At 45.2% G+C, this 16,643-nt stretch overlaps 1 protein-coding gene across 1 annotated transcript; it reads left to right on the top strand.

Annotated features, from left to right (window-relative positions):
• Window positions 1-10,370: 10,370 nt before the first annotated feature.
• On the top strand, window positions 10,371-14,274 carry LOC100282434 (uncharacterized). Its single transcript, NM_001155345.2, has 10 exons — window positions 10,371-11,056; window positions 11,735-11,902; window positions 12,014-12,258; window positions 12,384-12,516; window positions 12,650-12,713; window positions 12,812-12,908; window positions 13,038-13,140; window positions 13,264-13,382; window positions 13,546-13,635; window positions 13,736-14,274. The coding sequence occupies exons 1-10, from the start codon at window positions 10,849-10,851 to the stop codon at window positions 13,883-13,885; spliced, it is 1,377 nt and encodes a 458-aa protein (NP_001148817.2). The 5' UTR covers window positions 10,371-10,848; the 3' UTR covers window positions 13,886-14,274.
• Window positions 14,275-16,643: the final 2,369 nt, after the last annotated feature.

Below are 16,643 nucleotides of genomic sequence, written 5' to 3'. Positions count from 1 at the left end.
GTTTGTCATTTGATGACAGATTGGTGATGCCATGATCAAGTCTGACTACGGTACAGTCCAATCTATTTTGTATAAATGTTTGGTTAGTTTGGTTCCTCCATAAGAGCAATAATAGGAGGGAGCAAGCTAGCGGCTTCTCATAGTTGGTAGTTGAATAGTTCTGAAAGTCGCCTAGAGGGGGGTGAATAGGGCGAAACTGAAATTCTCAAAAATAATCACAACTATAAGCCGGGTTAGCGTTAGAAATATAATCGAGTCCGCGAGAGAGGGCGCAAAACAAATCGCAAGCGAATAAGAACTGAGACACGCGGATTTGTTTTACCGAGGTTCGGTTCTTGCAAACCTACTCCCCGTTGAGGAGGCCACAAAGGCCGGGTCTCTTTCAACCCTTACCCTCTCTCAAACGGTCCTTCAGACCGAGTGAGCTTTCTCTTCTCAATCACTTGGAACACAAAGTTCCCACAAGGACCACCACAAGATTGGTGTCTCTTGCCTCAATTACAAGTGAGTTTGATCGCAATGAAGAATCAAGAAAGAAGAAAGCAATCCAAGCGCAAGAGCTCGAAAGAACACACGCAAATCTCTCTCTCTAATCACTAGGGAGTGGTGTGGAATTTGGAGAGGATTTGATCTCTTTTGTGTGTCTAGAATTGAATGCTAGAGCTCTTGTAAGTAGTTGGGAAGTGGAAAACTTGGATTCTATGAAAGGTGGGGTGGTTGGGGTATTTATAGCCCCAACCACCAAACTTGACCGTTGGTGGAGGCTGTCTGTTCGATGGCGCGTCGGACAGTCCGGTGCACACCGGACATGTCCGGTGCCCCAGCCACGTCACCAATGCTGTTGGATTCTGACCGTTGGAGTTCTGACTTCTGGGCCCGCCTGAATGTCCGGTGGCGCACCGGACATGTACTGTTCAGTGTCCGGTGCGCCAGTATGGGCACGCCTGACTTCTGCGCGCGCAGTGCGCGCATTAAATGCTCTGCAGGTAGCCGTTGACGCGAAGTAGCCGTTGCTCCGAGGATCCACCGGACAGTCCGGTGCACACCGGACATGTCCGGTGAATTATAGCGGAGCAGCCTTCGTGAAATCCCGAGGCTGGCGAGTTTCTGAGCCGCGTTCCGTTGGAGCACCGGACAATGTCCGGTGCACACCGGACAGTCCGGTGAATTTTAGCGGAGTCGCCTCTGGAAATTCCCGAAGGTGACGAGTTTGAAGTCTGAGTCCTCTGGTGCACCAGACATGTCCGGTGGCACACCGGACAGTCCGGTGCGCCAGACCAGAGGTGCCTTCGGTTATCCCTTGGCTCTTTTGTCAAACCACTACTTGGTCTTTTTATTGGCTAAGTGTGAACCTTTGGCACCTGTATAACTTATACACTAGAGCAAACTAGTTAGTCCAATATTTGTGTTGGGCAATTCAACCACCAAAATTAATTAGGGACTAGGTGTAAGCCTAATTCCCTTTCAATCTCCCCCTTTTTGGTGATTGATGCCAACACAAACCAAAGCAAATATAAATATGCATAAATTGAACTAGTTTGCATAATGTAAGTGCAAAGGTTGCTTGGAATTGAGCCAATATAAATACTTACATGATGTGCATGGATTGTTTCTTTGTTTTTAACATATTGGACCACATTTGCACCACATGTTTTGTAAATTCTTTTCAAAGTCCTTTTGCAAGATAGTCAAAGGTAAATAAATAAGATTTTGAGAAGTTTTTTTAAGTTTTGAAATTTTCTCCCTTTGATCCAAATGCTTTTCCTTTGACTAAACAAAACTCCCCCTAAATGAGATCTTCCTCTTAGTGTTCAAGAGGGTTTTGATATATCATTTTTGAAATACTACTTCCTCCCCCTTTAGAACATAATAAGATACTAATTTGAAATTGACCAATTGAAAATCTCCAAATTTTTAAAATTAGGTGGTGGTGCGGTCCTTTTGCTTTGGGCTCATATTTTCTCCCCCTTTGGCATGAATCGCCAAAAACGGAATTATTAGAGCCCAAAGAAGTAATTTCTCCTCCTTTGGACATAAAATAAATGAGTGAAGATTATACCAAAGACGAAGTCCTTTTGCTCTTTCCCCCAAAGATAGAGAGTGACACGGAGCGACGGCGAAGGATGAGTAGTAGAGTGGAGTGGAAGCCTTTGTCTTCGCCGAAGACTCCAATTCCCTTTCAATATACCTATGACTTGGTTTGAAATACACTTGAAAACACATTAGTCATAGCATATAAAAGAGACATGATCAAAGGTATACTTGTGTGCTATGTGTGCAAATTAGCAAAAGAAATTCCTAGAATCAAGAATATTAAGTTCATGCCTAAGTTTGGTAAAAGATTGTTCATCAAGTGGCTTGGTAAAGATATCGGCTAATTGATCTTTAGTGTTAATGTAAGAAATCTAGATATCCCCCTTTTGTTGGTGATCCCGAAGAAAATGATACCGAATGGTTATGTGTTTAGTGCGGCTATGCTCAACGGGGTTATCTGCCATGCGGATTGCACTCTCATTATCACATAGAAGAGGAACTTTGGTTAGTTTGTAACCATAGTCCCGCAGGGTTTGCCTCATCTAAAGCAATTGCGCGCAACAATGGCCTGCGGCAATATACTCGGCTTCGGCGGTAGAAAGAGCGACCGAATTTTGCTTCTTTGAAGCCCAAGACACCAAGGATCTTCCCAAGAACTGGCAAGTCCCCGATGTGCTCTTCCTATTAATCTTACACCCCGCCCAATCGGCATCCGAATAACCAATCAAATCAAATGTGGATCCCCGAGGGTACCAAAGCCCAAACTTAGGTGTATAAGCCAAATATCTCAAGATTCGTTTTACGGCCGTAAGGTGGGATTCCTTAGGGTCGGATTGGAATCTTGCACACATGCAAACGGAAAGCATAATGTCCGGTTGAGATGCACATAAATAGAGTAATGAACCAATCATCGACCGGTATACCTTTTGATCCACGGATTTACCTCCCGTGTCGAGGTCGAGATGCCCATTGGTTCCCATGGGTGTCTTGATGGGCTTGGCATCCTTCATTCCAAACTTGCTAAGAATGTCTTGAGCATACTTGGTTTGACTAATGAAGGTGCCCTCTTGGAGTTGCTTGACTTGGAATCCTAGAAAATACTTTAACTCCCCCATCATAGACATCTCGAATTTTTGTGTCATGATCCTACTAAATTCTTCACAAGTAGATTCGTTAGTAGACCCAAATATAATATCATCAACATAAATTTGGCATACAAACAAATCATTGTCAAGAGTTTTAGTGAATAAAGTAGGATCGGCCTTGCCGACTTTGAAGCCATTTGCAATAAGGAAATCTCTAAGGCATTCATACCATGCTCTTGGGGCTTGCTTGAGCCCATAAAGCGCCTTAGAGAGCCTATAGACATGGTTAGGGTACTCACTATCTTCAAAGCCGGGAGGTTGCTCAATATAGACCTCTTCCTTGATTGGTCCATTGAGGAAGGCACTCTTCACGTCCATTTGATAAAGCTTGAAGCCATGGTAAGTAGCATAGGCTAATAATATGCGAATTGGCTCAAGCCTAGCTACGGGTGCATAGGTTTCACCGAAATCCAAACCTTCGACTTGTGAATACCCCTTGGCCACGAGTCGAGCTTTGTTCCTTGTCACCACACCATGCTCGTCTTGCTTGTTGTGGAAGATCCACTTGGTTCCTACAACATTTTGGTTAGGACGTGGAACTAAATGCCATACCTCGTTCCTTGTGAAATTATTGAGCTCCTCTTGCATCGCCATCACCCAATCCGAATCTTGAAGTGCTTCCTCTACCCTGTGTGGCTCAATAGAGGAAACAAAAGAGTAATGCTCACAGAAATGTGCAACACGAGATCGAGTGGTTACCCCCTTATGAATGTCGCCAAGGATGGTGTCGACGGGGTGATCTCGTTGTATTGCTTGATGGACTCTTGGGTGTGGCGGCCTTGGTTGTTCATCCTCCTTGTCTTCATCATTTGCATCTCCCCCTTGATCATTGCCGTCATCTTGAGGTGGCTCATCTCTTTGATCTTTACCTTCATCAATTTGAGCCTCGTCCTCACTTTGGGTTGGTGGAGATGCTTGCGTTGAGGAGGATGGTTGATCTTGCGCATTTGAAGGCTCTTCGGATTCCTTAGGACACACATCCCCAATGGACATGTTCCTTAGTGCGATGCACGGAGCCTGTTCTTCACCTATCTCATCAAGATCAACTTGCTCTACTTGAGAGCCGTTAGATTCATCAAACACAACGTCACAAGAAACTTCAACAAGTCCTGAGGACTTGTTAAAGACTCTATATGCCCTTGTGTTTGAGTCATATCCTAGTAAAAAGCCTTCTACAGTTTTAGGAGCAAATTTAGATTTTCTACCTCTTTTAACAAGAATAAAGCATTTGCTACCAAAAACTCTAAAGTATGAAATATTGGGCTTTTTACCGGTTAGGAGTTCATAGGATGTCTTCTTGAGGATTCGGTGTAGATATAACCGGTTGATGGCGTAGCAGGCGGTGTTGACCGCCTCGGCCCAAAACCGATCCGGTGTCTTGTACTCATCAAGCATGGTTCTTGCCATGTTCAATAGAGTTCGATTCTTCCTCTCCACTACACCATTTTGTTGTGGGGTGTAGGGAGAAGAAAACTCATGCTTGATACCCTCCTCCTCAAGGAAGCCTTCAATTTGAGAGTTCTTGAACTCCGTCCCGTTGTCGCTTCTAATTTTCTTGATCCTTAAGCCGAACTCATTTTGAGCTCGTCTCAAGAATCCCTTTAAGGTCTCTTGGGTATGAGATTTTTCTTGCAAAAAGAACACCCAAGTGAAGCAAGAATAATCATCCACAATAACTAGACAGTACTTACTCCCGCCGATGCTTATGTAAGCGATTGGGCCGAATAGGTCCATGTGTAGGAGCTCCAGTGGCCTGTCACTAGTCATGATGTTCTTGTGTGGATGATGAGTCCCAACTTGCTTCCCGGCTTGGCATGCGCTACAAATCCTGTCTTTCTCAAAATGAACATTTGTTAGTCCTAAAATGTGCTCTCCCTTTAGAAGCTTATGAAGATTCTTCATTCCAACATGGGCTAGTCGGCGGTGCCAGAGCCAACCCAAGTTAGTCTTAGCAACCAAGCAAGTGTCGAGTTCAGCTCTATCAAAATCTACCAAGTATAGCTGACCCTCCAACACTCCCTTGAATGCTATTGAATCATCACTTCTTCTAAAGACAGTAACACCTATATCAGTAAATAGACAGTTGTAGCCCATTTGGCATAATTGGGATACGGAAAGCAAATTGTAATCTAAAGAATCTACAAGAAAAACATTGGAAATAGTATGGTCAGGTGATATAGCAATTTTACCCAATCCTTTGACCAAACCTTGATTTCCATCCCCGAATGTGATAGCTCGTTGGGGATCTTGGTTTTTCTCATATGAGGAAAACATCTTCTTCTCCCCTGTCATGTGGTTTGTGCATCCACTGTCGAGTATCCAACTTGAGCCCCCAGATGCATAAACCTACAAAACAATTTTAGTTCTTGACTTTAGGTACCCAAACGGTTTTGGGTCCTTTGGCATTAGAAACAAGAACTTTGGGTACCCAAACACAAGTCTTAGAGCCCTTGTGTTTGCCCCCAACAAACTTGGCAACTACCTTGCCGAATTTGTTAGTAAGCACATATGATGCATCAAAAGTTTTGAATGAGATAGCATGATCATTTGATGCATTTGGAGTTTTCTTTCTAAGCAACTTAGCACGGGTTGGTTGCCTAGAGCTAGATGTCTCACCCTTATATATAAAAGCATGGTTAGGGCCAGAGTGAGACTTCCTAGAATGAACTTTCTTAATTTTGTTCTCGGGATAACTGGCAGGGTACAAAATGTAACCTTCGTTATCCTGAGGTATGGGAGCCTTGCCCTTAACAAAGTTAGACAAGTTCTTAGGGGGAGCATTAAGTTTGACATTGTCTCCCTTTTGGAAGCCAATGCCATCCTTAATGCTAGGGCGTCTCCCATTATAGAGCATACTTCTAGCAAATTTAAACTTTTCATTTTCTAAGTTATGCTCGGCAATTTTAGCATCTAATAAAGCTATATGATCATTTTGTTGTTTAATTAGAGCCATGTGATCATGAATAGCATTGATATCAACATCTCTACATCTAGTACAAATAGAAGTGTGCTCAACGGTAGATGTAGAGGGTTTGCAAGATTTTAGTTCTACAACCTTAGCATGCAACATATCATTCTTAGTTCTAAGGTCGGAAATAATAGTATTGCAAACATCAAGATCTTTAGCCTTAGCAATCAAATTTTCATTTTCTACTCTAAGGCTATCAAGAGAATCATTCAATTCCTTAATCTTAGCAAACAAATCATCATTATCATTTCTAAGATTTGGAATTGAGACATCACATCCATGAGAATCCTTAGCGATTAATCTAGCATTTTCATTTCTAAGGTTGTCTATAGTGTCATGGCATGTACTTAGCTCACTAGATAATTTGTTACATTTTTCTACCTCTAGAGCATAAGCATTTTTAACCTTAACATGCTTTTTGTTTTCCTTAATAAGGAAGTCCTCTTGAGAGTCCAAGAGATCATCCTTCTCATGAATAACACTAACCAATTCATTTAATTTTTCCTTTTGTTGCATGTTAAGATCGGCAAAAGGGTACGCAAATTATTCTCCTCATCACTAGCATTATCATCACTAGAGGATTCATATTTAGTGGAGGATTTAGATTTAACCTTCTTCCTTTTGCCGTCCTTTGCCATGAGGCACTTGTGGCCGTCGTTGGGGAAGAGGAGTCCCTTGGTGACGGCGATGTTGGCGGCGTCCTCATCGTCGTCGGAGGAGTCGGTGGAGCTCTCGTCGGAGTTCCACTCCTGGCAAACATGGGCATCGCCGCCCTTCTTCTTGTAGTACTTCTTCTTTTCTCTCCTCTTTCCCTTCTTGTTGTCGCCCCTGTCACTGTCACTAGATATAGGACATTTTGCAATGAAATGACCAGGCTTACCACATTTGTAGCACACTTTCTTGGAGCGGGGTTTGTAATCCTTCCCCCTCCGTTGCTTGAGGATTTGGCGAAAGCTTTTGATGATTAAAGCCATCTCCTCATTGTTGAGCTTGGAGGCGTCAATTGGTTGTCTACTTGGTGTAGACTCCTCCTTCTTCTCCTCCGTTGCCTTAAAAGCCACCGGTTATGCTTCGGACGTGGAGGGTTCGTCAAGCTCATTGATCTTCTTTGATCCTTTAATCATGCATTCAAAGCTTACAAAATTCCCGATCACTTCCTCAGGGGTCATTAGTGTGTATCTAGGATTACCACGAATTAATTGAACTTGAGTGGGGTTAAGGAAAATGAGAGATCTTAGAATAACCTTAACCACTTCATGGTCGTCCCACTTTTTGCTCCCGAGGTTGCGCACTTGGTTCACCAAGGTTTTGAGCCGGTTGTACATATCTTGTGGCTCCTCCCCTTGGCGAAGACGGAAGCGACCGAGCTCCCCCTCGATCGTTTCCCGCTTGGTGATCTTGGTGAGTTCATCACCCTCGTGCGCGGTCTTGAGTAGGTCCCAAATCTCCTTTGCATTCTTCAACCCTTGCACCTTGTTGTATTCCTCCTTGCTTAGAGAGGCGAGGAGTATGGTTGTAGCTTGGGAGTTGAAGTGCTCGATTTGGGCCACTTCGTCCGTATCATAATCTTTATCCCCTATGGATGGTACCTGTGCTCCAAACTCAACAACATTCCATATACTTTTGTGGAGTGAGGTTAGATGAAATTTCATTAAATCACTCCACCTAGCATAATCTTCGCCATCAAAAGTTGGCGGTTTGCCTAATGGAACGGAAAGTAATGGAGTATGTCTAGGTATTCGAGGATAGTGTAAGGGGATCTTACTAAACTTCTTGCGCTCTTGGCGCTTAGAAGTTACGGACGGTGCATCGGAGTCGGAGGTCGATGTTGATGAAGTGTCGGTCTCGTAGTAGACCACCTTCCTCATCCTCTTGTGCTTGTCGCCTTTCCGATGCGACTTGTGGGAAGAAGATTTTTCCTTCTTCTCTTTATGGTGTGAGGAAGAAGATCTTTTCTCCTTCCGTTTGGAGAAGTCCTTCTTCATCTCCTTCCTCATGGTGCGGGACTCTTCCGATGAAGTGCTCCCTTGGCTCGTAGTGGGCTTGTCGCCGGTCTCCATCTCCCTCTTGGTGTGATCTCCCGACATCACTTCGAGCGGTTAGGCTCTAATGAAGCACCGGGCTTTGATACCAATTGAAAGTCGCCTAGAGGGGGGGTGAATAGGGCGAATCTGAAATTCTCAAAAATAATCACAACTACAAGCCGGGTTAGCGTTAGAAATATAATCGAGTCCGCGAGAGAGGGCGCAAAACAAATCGCAAGCGAATAAGAAGTGAGACACGCGGATTTGTTTTACCGAGGTTCGGTTCTTGCAAACCTACTCCCCGTTGAGGAGGCCACAAAGGCCGGGTCTCTTTCAACCCTTACCCTCTCTCAAACGGTCCTTCAGACCGAGTGAGCTTTCTCTTCTCAATCACTTGGAACACAAAGTTCCCACAAGGACCACCACAAGATTGGTGTCTCTTGCCTCAATTACAAGTGAGTTTGATCGCAATGAAGAATCAAGAAAGAAGAAAGCAATCCAAGCGCAAGAGCTCGAAAGAACACACGCAAATCTCTCTCTCTAATCACTAGGGAGTGGTGTGGAATTTGGAGAGGATTTGATCTCTTTTGTGTGTCTAGAATTGAATGCTAGAGCTCTTGTAAGTAGTTGGGAAGTGAAAAACTTGGATTCTATGAAAGGTGGGGTGGTTGGGGTATTTATAGCCCCAACCACCAAACTTGACCGTTGGTGGAGGCTGTCTGTTCGATGGCGCACCGGACAGTCCGGTGCACACCGGACATGTCCGGTGCCCCAGCCATGTCACCAATGCCGTTGGATTCTGACCGTTGGAGTTCTGACTTCTGGGTCCGCCTGAATATCCGGTGACGCACCGGACATGTACTGTTCAGTGTCCGGTGCGCCAGTATGGGCACGCCTGACTTCTGCGCGCGCAGTGCGCGCATTAAATGCTCTGCAGGTAGCCGTTGGCGCGAAGTAGCCGTTGCTCCGAGGATCCACCGGACAGTCCGGTGCTCACCGTACATGTCCGGCGAATTATAGCGGAGCAGCCTTCGTGAAATCCCGAGGCTGGCGAGTTTCTGAGCCGCGTTCCGTTGGAGCACCGGACACTGTCCGGTGCACACCGGACAGTCCGGTGAATTTTAGCGGAGTCGCCTCTGGAAATTCCCGAAGGTGACGAGTTTGAAGTCTGAGTCCTCTGGTGCACCGGACATGTCCGGTGGCACACCGGACAGTCCGGTGCGCCAGACCAGAGGTGCCTTCGGTTATCTCTTGGCTCTTTTGTCAAACCACTACTTGGTCTTTTTATTGGCTAAGTGTGAACCTTTGGCACCTGTATAACTTATACACTAGAGCAAACTAGTTAGTCCAATATTTGTGTTGGGCAATTCAACCACCAAAATTAATTAGGGACTAGGTGTAAGCCTAATTCCCTTTCAAGTTCAAAACAGAGCTAGGCTATGAGCTAAACTTTTATGATGTGTTTGGATTGCAGCAGCATCTAGTCTAGAGTGGAATCATCCATCATGGGTTTAGAGACGAGAAGGACGAAGTCATCCGATATTTTTTCGAGGAACCAGCTCGTTCGTCAACTTACGCTTGCAGGGAAGACCACGAAGGATAGCTTGACGACGGATCGGTTCACCTCGTGACACAAACCAAACAGAACATCCAAGTTCGGATTTAGGTTCGGATGATTCAGGATGAGTCTATTCGTCAATCCAAACGTGTCGTTAAGTTGTGCTTTTGCTTTTGTTTTAGATGATCATACGCACAAGAGCTGTCGACTATATTAAAAAAAGGAAAGAAAAAAAATCTCCAGCTACATAATATAACAAAGCAACGATATGTATATAAACTTGGAAAGGATCAAATATAAACGACCGAAGATAATTGATCTATATTATCCACCGGACACAACCATCCCCTTATTTTAGTCAATGTAAACAGCATTATTTTGCTTGCTGATTATTGTAGCACTGTAGCTGCTGTACCGTGGCGGAAGTTCACTCGGCGGAGGGGACGGGGCCGATGCCCGATAGGACCGTGTCGTGCAGAGCAGCTGCAGGCTGCATCATCACCTGCACGGAAACTGAGGTTGGTGCGCGCGGCAGCACAGCGCATGCGGCGGCATTACCCGCAGGCCGAGGCGAGGGGCGATCGCCATCCACAGCAGCGGGCCTGCGGTGCCTTTTCGCAACTGCCACATGACAATTGGGGCAAGCTGCCCTCCTTTGCTCCACGCGACCACCAACCTTTTACAAGAGCCTGTGAGCTGAGCACCGCCCGTCCCTCTCCTCCTATACCCCCTGAGGACTTTACCGGGCTACCATTCCTGATCCCTCCCTCCCCCTCTCCTCTTCTTGTCGCCGTCTCCCTGCAGCGTTACGCTGGCGGAAAAGAAACGGAGCGAGCGAGATCAACTGGCGGCTCAAGAAACCAGAGGGAGGAGTGAGTGCACGCAAGGGTCAGAGAAGAGCCGAGAGAGCGCGCAGCAGTGCAGTGGTGCTGTATCCGCTGCATTCTTCCTCCCCCTTTGGATTCCCTGACTCGCATGGTATCTGGTCAGAAAGGCACAGGCTTTAGTGTGCCCGTTGCTGTTGTAACGCCCCTGTCTGCTCCTGCGGAGGAGAGGTGCGCGAGACGAGAGACGCGGGAAGGAGAGGGACGGAGGCGGGGAGGAGTAGTGGTGAAGTCAATGCCGCCGCCATCGCCGCTCCTCCGTTCCTCCGCCTTCGTCGTCTTGCTGCTCCTGGTGTGTCGCCCGTTGTTGGTCGCCAATGGGAGGGCCACGCCGCCTTCTCCGGGATGGCCACCGGCGGCTCAGCCCGCGCTGCAGCCTGCACCCACCGCCAGCGGCGGCGTGGCCTCCGTGCTTCCTTCGGCCGTGGCGCCTCCTCCCTTAGGTAGGCAGTAGGCTGGAATGCTGTATCAAAACCTCGCGCTTCTTCTTCTTCTTTTGCGGGGTTTCAGTGTGTTTTTGAAGTAATGTTCCTGGGTTCTTCATCCTCGCTGAAGCAAAATTGCGCCTTTTGGTCGCAATTTGCTCATTTTTTTTGGTGGGGACTGGGGAGGCGAAATTTAGTGCTCATTTGGTGGGCAAACCACGTTATAAATCGTAGGGCGAAAATCGTCGGGATCATATTCTATTATTACAAGTTTTTGAGCGTATACTGGGATAGTCTATTACAAGTTGCACAGAAAACGCGGATCATTCGTTTTCGGATTTTCCATTCAGGAAGTTGAATCTACTGGAGTTTCATTTGCTTATTCAACTCTAATAATCCTATTCAACTCTATAAGGAAACAGTCGACTGCGTCAATAATATTGTCGTATATAACTCAATTGCAGAAAATATATGTTCTTCCTTTCGGAGTTTATTAAGGAACCGTGTCACCTTTGAAACTCCAAATTTACCTAGTTCAGTTTGGTTTCGAAGCATCCATATTTCTGCGACGCCCGAATGAATTTTGCTGTGTTCATCATCATTCATTAATTTGTACTCCTAATATACATACAAAGTGCGCCAGTGTCTAAAACCACCTACCTGTATTATCGTTTTGCTTTTGTGCTGTTGTTGCAGGTGTGGTTGTGGCGGAGAGGCACCACCACCTCAGCAGGGAGCTCGTCGCTGCCATTATCCTCTCATCCGTCGCCAGCGTCGTGATCCCCATTGCCGCGCTGTATGCCTTCTTGCTGTGGCGACGATCACGGCGAGCCCTGGTGGATTCCAAGGACACCCAGAGCATAGGTCCTGGCCTGACTGGTTCTTGTTTTCCTTGGTTGACACATGCCGTGCTGCCCATGTGAGTTACTTACCTAGCTTCTGACGATCTGACCTACTCACTTGCGGTTGGTTCAGATACCGCAAGGATTGCTTTTGCGCCGATGTTGAACAGCTTTGGCTCGTACAAGACTACCAAGAAGAGTGCCGCGGCGATGATGGATTACACATCTTTGGAGGCAGCGACAGAAAACTTCAGTGAGAGCAATGTCCTTGGATTTGGTGGGTTTGGGTCTGTGTACAAAGCCAATTTTGATGGGAGGTTTGCTGCTGCGGTGAAGAGACTGGATGGTGGGGCACATGATTGCAAGAAGGAATTCGAGGTGATAATAATCAGCTATGCAATTTTTTGTCGACAAAAGTGTCCATCTAAATGGTTGCGTTCGGATTGTTGTTGTTAATTAAACACTGCCCTTAAAAATGGATTTATTGTTGATTGGATCGGCAGAATGAGCTAGACTTGCTTGGGAAGATTCGACATCCGAACATCGTGTCCCTTGTGGGCTTCTGCATTCATGAGGAGAACCGTTTCGTTGTTTATGAGCTGATGGAGAGTGGGTCGTTGGATTCGCAACTTCATGGTATCACTTGTTCTTTCAGAAATTTCTGCTACGTTTTGTTGTTTCCTCATGTTTTTTAATGTTGAGCCATGATCTTTAATAAAGTTCAGAGATTACAGAAGCTTCGATGTAATCCCCATGCTTTTGTATCCAGGGCCATCACATGGTTCAGCTCTGAGCTGGCATATTCGGATGAAGATTGCTCTCGACACAGCAAGGTTCCCTTTTAGCACCTTCTTTTAGTATGGTTAATTAACTATGTCGTCTGCTAATGACTATTTTTATACTAATATGCATCTGTATCTGAACCAACCAGGGGATTAGAGTACCTGCATGAGCACTGCAACCCACCGGTTATCCATAGGGATCTTAAGTCATCTAACATACTTTTAGATTCAGACTTCAGCGCTAAGGTATGCCTTTGCATTTTCATTCTAGTCAAATTATTATTGCTATTGACCAATGGCCACAACCCATACATGAGTATATGGCCTAAACACAAAGCAAAAGGGTCAGTGTGTTGATTCATTCTTGTTCATCAGATTTCAGACTTTGGCCTGGCAGTGACTAGTGGGAATCACAGCAAAGGGAATTTAAAGCTTTCTGGGACTATGGGCTATGTGGCTCCTGAGTACTTATTAGATGGTATATATGCCAGCTCTTTGGGGTCTCACTTGTCATCCTGCGTCTACAACTAGTGTAGAGTACTCTTCATTCATCACAGCTATGGTATTCAACTCTAATCATGTGCAACTGCATTGAATTCAGGGAAGCTGACTGAGAAGAGCGATGTATACGCGTTTGGGGTAGTACTTCTAGAACTCCTGCTGGGAAGGAAACCTGTCGAGAAGATGGCACAATCTCAGTGCCGATCAATCGTTACATGGGTACGCAATGCTGCTACGACCATCTGGCGCTGTTGAATTCTTAGAATCTAGTGTCCAATTAAACAGTAAAACATCCCCCCTCCTCAACATGGAAGAATTGAATTGAGGCGGATAATTGACCTATTGACTTCTGACATAGTGCCATACCTGGACTCCAATGCAGGCCATGCCTCAGCTAACTGATAGATCCAAGCTCCCGAACATAATTGATCCCATGATCAAGAACACAATGGATCTGAAACACTTGTACCAAGTAAGCATTTTTCAAGTCGTTACAATGTTCCATGTTGTATTTAGCCTCTCTGTCTCTCTCTCTCTTTTTTTTACTGATCCGGCCGGCGCGTTTCTTCTAGGTTGCTGCAGTGGCCGTGCTCTGCGTGCAGCCAGAGCCGAGTTACAGGCCACTGATCACCGACGTGCTTCACTCACTGGTACCTCTAGTGCCCACGGAGCTTGGAGGAACGCTGAGGATCGGCCCGGAATCGCCCTACCTACGCTACTAAGAAGCAGTCTCCCATTTGAGTCGAATGAAACTATCTCTCATGGAGTTTGGAATTGCTGGTTCAGTATGGCTCGTCCAAGTGTGGTCCAGATAAGTTATGAGGTCGACCACGAGGGTTATTGCTCCTTGCTTTGCATTGCCTTCCTTCCATGGTGTTTTGTCTTGAGTGCCAATCCGAGACATGTCGGAGTGAATTGGCACGGTTTTTGGATTTGTGGAGGAGGGCTATGTATTTCTTTTGGCTATATAAGAAAGTAAAAAAAAAAAAAGAAGCCCCCGTATGGTTCTGTTAACTTGTGTATAGATTGAAGATTTTCCACACTAACTCATCTGTATCACCTTTTGCACCTACGAAACCATGTCGATTCATTTCAACTGCTACTTTCTTTTCTAGTACCGTGCCTGGGTTACAGGGTGCAATCTAATTTCAGCTGGTGAATCAAAACGTTCAGCGTGATTTATGGAATTCACAATTACGAGATTAGCTAGGGCTACGAACTCGGACCGCCAGGGAAAGCTGCGAGCGAGAGCAAAGAACGTATTAGGTAGGTTACCGAGAAGACCATTGTCATGTGGTTGGGTGATCACAGGTCGGAAGAAAGCGCCAGAGCCAGACATGCGGCGCGGTTGACAAAGGCGGCAAAAGCCGACATGCGTTGCGTTTGTCGCCGTGTCAGATTGGCCAAAAATGCTCAGCTCCTCACAGGTTGTTGGGGGGACCCTTGCGTTGCGTCCATACCGACTTTAGCAGGTAATGCGGGCGAGTAATGCTGTGTTTGCTACACACTAGTGGTGCGTCATCGGGTGGTTGGAGATAGCGTCCGGTGTTCATACCCGCTTGGGAATCCAGTTTCTTGGCTGATCACTAGTGATGCCCTTGCTTCTCTTGTGCTACTAATAATTACGTGCTGCCGACGGTGCTCTCTACTCTACTCTACTCCGAGCCTGGCAAGTCTCTGATAGAGTGGTTCATGCATGAGCAGATTGAGCCCAGTAAGGCCTTGTTCGTTTACACCAATCCAGTTCTGGATTAGTATGGATTGAAATTAAACTCATGTCACAATCCATACCCAAAATAATCCAAGTCTACTCAACATTATTTATTCGGTTAAACTTATCATAGATTATAACCCAAGGGTTTGACAATTTTGTAAACTATGAAAGGCATGGATTTTATCCATAGCTCATTAGGTATGGAACAAATCCATTAAAATATTGCACAAGTTTATATTAGAATTCATGGATCAAAAGAATAGCTACCTTTGAGAGATACATGGATTAAATGTTGGATTCAATCTCACCATGGGATTAGGTGTGATATATGGATTCACCCAATCCACACCCGAATTAAATCCATGGTAGAATTTATTCCCTTGTAACCGAACAAGGCCTAAGGCTGCCCGCGGTGGGGAGCTGGAAAGGCTGCGCTAAAATTTTATAGTGAAGTGGATGGCTGCAGTGGTACGTTACTCTATTGTCTCTCTCCAACTCTGCGACCCTAAATCTAGCGCATTCGCAAAGCTGCGCTAAACTAAGCAGAGGCGGACCTAAGTGGGACTGGGACGGCTGCAGTTGCTTGAGCAAGGAGATAGAAAAGTATAATAAAAATATGATATAATATATGGTAGTTGTTATAGGTAGATATATAGAGTAATTCACCAGTACAAAGAAACTCTATAGTGACGGTACTAGAACTATTTGCACTTTCGTTTTTCAGTATCGCCAGTGTTAGGGGCCAGTGGAAATCGGCATTTTCACTGGAGGTTTTATTAAGCAAACCGCTAGTGAAGCAAACCGCCAGTGAAAATACACTTTCCATTGGCAGTTTTCTTTATTTGCCCGTCTGTGAAAGTTTTTCCGCCTTTTTCAAATTTTCAAACAAAACTGGATTTTATATTTATTTACACACACGCACATAATGTGAAGAGAGCATGGTAATCGTTTATCGTAACAAAAATAATTACTCTTAGTGTGAATGAATCTTTACGATACTCATCCAATATTTGAACACATGTTTCCCACAATATTTTCGTATCCTCTATTAAGGGCTCCAAAAAATACATCCATGTCAACTCCAGGTTATATAGGTCCAGAAATAAGGATGGTTAGCAAAATATACTTCCGTTTCTACATCAAACATGGAGGAAGGTTGTATATGGTGAGGATCACCAGCCATGTTCCATCAGTACTCAGTGCGAACCTAACATTTCTTGGTTCATCGGCAAAGTCTCGGTGGTTGTCATTGAAATCTTGCCACTGCTTTCCATCAGTTGGATGTCGAAGCTTCCCATCGTTTTTGTGCCTATCAGAAGAATGTCAGTTCATAAGTTTGGCATCCTTAGGGTTAGCGAACAAACACCTCAATCGATCAACGACGGAGAGGTACCACATCACCAAAGAAGGAACCTTTTTGAGCACAAAATAGTCTACTTCTTCTTTTTCATTGCTCGTGGATTTTGAAGTCTTTTTTGGGCTTTCTTGTGATATCCTGGCCCCTGTGATGGGATATCCTGTCCCAAGGCTTAATAGAATTAATAGAGTAATCATATCAACAAGGTGCATCTTCTTTTTTGGAAGCCTATCTCGAAAGAACCTCCAAGTTAAGTGTAACACCCTGAATTTGAGGGGTATATTTTTTTTTCTTCTCCGATACTCACCAAATTCAGGCGTTACTCTCTTTTCTCTTCATGTTTCGCTCCTTCATCAAATTTTCAAAGCAGTATAGAGACTGGTGTCTGTATCGCGTGTAAACAAAAAAT

The sequence above is a fragment of the Zea mays genome, chromosome 5, assembly GCF_902167145.1.
Source record: "Zea mays cultivar B73 chromosome 5, Zm-B73-REFERENCE-NAM-5.0, whole genome shotgun sequence".
Taxonomy (NCBI): Eukaryota; Viridiplantae; Streptophyta; class Magnoliopsida; order Poales; family Poaceae; genus Zea; species Zea mays.
The sequence above is the reverse complement of the archived record's forward strand: the minus strand, read 5'-3'. Positions and strand labels throughout refer to the sequence as shown.

Excerpts from the sequence above, each read along its gene's own strand:
- LOC100282434 (NM_001155345.2), top strand. The coding sequence starts at position 10,849 with ATGCCGCCGCCATCGCCGCTCCTCCGTTCCTCCGCCTTCGTCGTCTTG. Across the intron at positions 11,903-12,013 it reads CAAGGACACCCAGAGCATAG|ATACCGCAAGGATTGCTTTT; the intron begins GTCCTGGCCTGA and ends CGGTTGGTTCAG. Across the intron at positions 12,909-13,037 it reads ATTCAGACTTCAGCGCTAAG|ATTTCAGACTTTGGCCTGGC; the intron begins GTATGCCTTTGC and ends CTTGTTCATCAG.